This window comes from Volvox carteri (genome assembly GCF_000143455.1).
Source record: "Volvox carteri f. nagariensis unplaced genomic scaffold VOLCAscaffold_1, whole genome shotgun sequence".
Taxonomy (NCBI): Eukaryota; Viridiplantae; Chlorophyta; class Chlorophyceae; order Chlamydomonadales; family Volvocaceae; genus Volvox; species Volvox carteri.
Window position 1 is genome coordinate 5977998 of NW_003307545.1, and position 2489 is coordinate 5980486.

At 67.1% G+C, this 2489-nt stretch overlaps 1 protein-coding gene across 1 annotated transcript in view; it reads left to right on the forward strand.

Moving 5' to 3' along the window:
- The window catches only part of VOLCADRAFT_86504 (uncharacterized protein), a gene marked incomplete at both ends in the record, with an annotated part of 6304 nt that extends 4552 nt beyond the window's left edge, over positions 1-1752 (forward strand). Inside the window, one exon of the mRNA XM_002945929.1 lies at positions 1446-1752. Within this exon, the coding sequence (XP_002945975.1) occupies positions 1446-1752 (307 nt within the window). The remainder of the gene's footprint in view (positions 1-1445) is intronic.
- Positions 1753-2489: the final 737 nt, after the last annotated feature.

A 2489-nucleotide genomic window follows, 5' to 3' on the forward strand; every position in this document is an offset into this window, starting at 1 on the left:
GAGGCGGTGGTGGTGGCAGTGGCGGTGGCGGTGGCGGTGGCGGTGGCGGTGACGGTGGCGGTGGCGGTGGCGGTGGCGGTGACGGTGGCGGTGGCGGTGACGGTGGCGGTGGCCATGATGATGGCGGTGATGATGGCGGTGGCGGTGGCGGTGGCGGTGGCGGTGGCGGTGGCGGCGTTAGCGGCGTTGGCAGGTGTGGCGTTGGCGGGTTTGGAGGTGGCGGCGGGTGTGACGTTTGCGGCCGTTATGGCTGCAGTGGCGTCGGCGGCGGTGATGGTTGCGTTATTAGCCGGTGTGGCAGGTGTAGCGGTGCAGGTGGTGGCGGCGAATGCGACAGCGGTGGTGGCGGTGACGACGCTTGTGGCAGCAATGCTGGCGATGCGGGCAGCAACGGGTGGTGAAAAGCGTTGGCGGCGGGTCTGGCAACAGTGGCAGGTGTGGCGGCGTTGACATTGGCTTTGGCGGGTGTGGCGCTTGGGATGGCGTTGGCCGGTTAGGCAGTTGGCGGCGTCGCCTTTGGTTATGCAGCCGCCGGCGGAGCTGTCGTCTTCTTCCCCCATCCGTCCATTGATCATCCTCCTCCACACGTCACTTCAACTGCCGCCGTTGCGGCAACAGCGGCGGCGGCGTCGCCTTTGGTGATGCCGCCGCCGGCGGAGCTTTCGTCTTCTTCCCCCATCCGTCCATTGATCATCCTCCTCCACACGTCACTTCAACTGCCGCCGATGCGGCAACAGCGGCGGCGGCGTCGCCTTTGGTGATGCCGCCGCCGGCGGAGCTGTCGTCTTCTTCCCCCATCCGTCCATTGATCATCCTCCTCCACACGTCACTTCAACTGCCGCCGATGCGGCAACAGCGGCGGCGGCGTCGCCTCTGGTGATGCCGCCGCCGGCGGAGCTTTCATCATCTTCCCCCATCCGTCCATTGATCATCCTCCTCCACACGTTACTTCAACTGCCGCCGATGCGGCAACAGCGGCGGCGGCGTCGCCTTTGGTGATGCCGCCGCCGGCGGAGCTGTCGTCTTCTTCCCCCATCCGTCCATGGATTATCCTCCTCCATACGTCACCTCAACTGCCGATGCGGGGGCAACAGTTGTGGCGGCGGTGTTGATGGCTTCGTCGGCGGAGCTGTCGTCTTCTTCCCCCATCCGTCCATTGATCATCCTCCTCCACACGTTACTTCAACTGCCGCCGATGCGGCAACAGCGGCGGCGGCGTCGCCTTTGGTGATGCCGCCGCCGGCGGAGCTTTCGTCTTCTTCCCCCATCCGTCCATTGATCATCCTCCTCCACACGTCACTTCAACTGCCGCCGATGCGGCAACAGTGGCGGCGGCGTCGCCTTTGGTGATGCCGCCGCCGGCGGAGCTTTCGTCTTCTTCCCCCATCCGTCCATTGATCATCCTCCTCCACACGTCACTTCAACTGCCGCCGATGCGGCAACAGCGGCGGCGGCGTCGCCTTTGGTGATGCCGCCGCCGGCGGAGCTGTCGTCTTCTTCCCCCATCCGTCCATGGATTATCATACGCCATACGTCACCTCAACTGCCGATGCGGGGGTTACGGTTGTGGCGGCGGTGTTGATGGCTGCGTTGGCTTACGATTTGGCGTTGGCGTTTGCTGGTATTGCAGTGGCATCGGTTGTTGCCGTTGTGGTGGCTGTGGCTGCGGTGGCGCAGGCGGCGGTGGCAGCGACAGTGGCGGATGCGTCGTTTGCGGCGGGTGTGACGGCTGCGGCGGTTGCGTCGGCATAAGTGACGGGTGTGGTTGCAATTGCGTTTGCTGCGTTGGAGTTGGCGTTGGCGGGTGTGTCGTTGGCGGCGGGTGTGGCTGCGGTTGCGGTGACGGTGGCGGTGGCGATGGCGATGGCGGTGGCGGTGGCGATGGCGGTGGCGGTGGCGGTGGCGGTGGCGGTGGCGGTGGCGGTGGCGGTGGCGGTGGCGGTGGCGGTGGCGGTGGCGGTGGCGGTGGCGGTGGCGGTGGCGGTGGCGGTGGGGGTGGCGGTGGCGGTGGCGGTGGCGGTGACGGTGGCGGTGGCGGTTGCGGTGGCGGTGATGGTGACGGTGGCGGTGGCGGTGATGATGGCGGTGGCGGTGGCGGTGGCGGTGGCGGTGGCGTCGTTAGCGGCGGTGGCAGGTGAGGCGTTGGCGGGTTTGGAGGTGGCGGCGGGTGTGACGTTTGCGGCCGTTATGGCTGCAGTGGCGTCGGCGGCGGTGATGGTGGCGTTATTAGCCGGTGTGGCAGGTGTAGCGGTGCAGGTGGTGGCGGCGAATGCGACAGCGGTGGTGGCGGTGACGACGCTTGTGGCAGCAATGCTGGCGATGCGGGCAGCAACGGGTGGTGAAAAGCGTTGGCGGCGGGTCTGGCAACAGTGGCAGGTGTGGCGGCGTTGACATTGGCTTTGGCGGGTGTGGCGCTTGGGATGGCGTTGGCCGGTTAGGCAGTTGGCGGCGTCGCCTTTGGTTATGCAGCCGCCGGCGGAGCTGTCGTC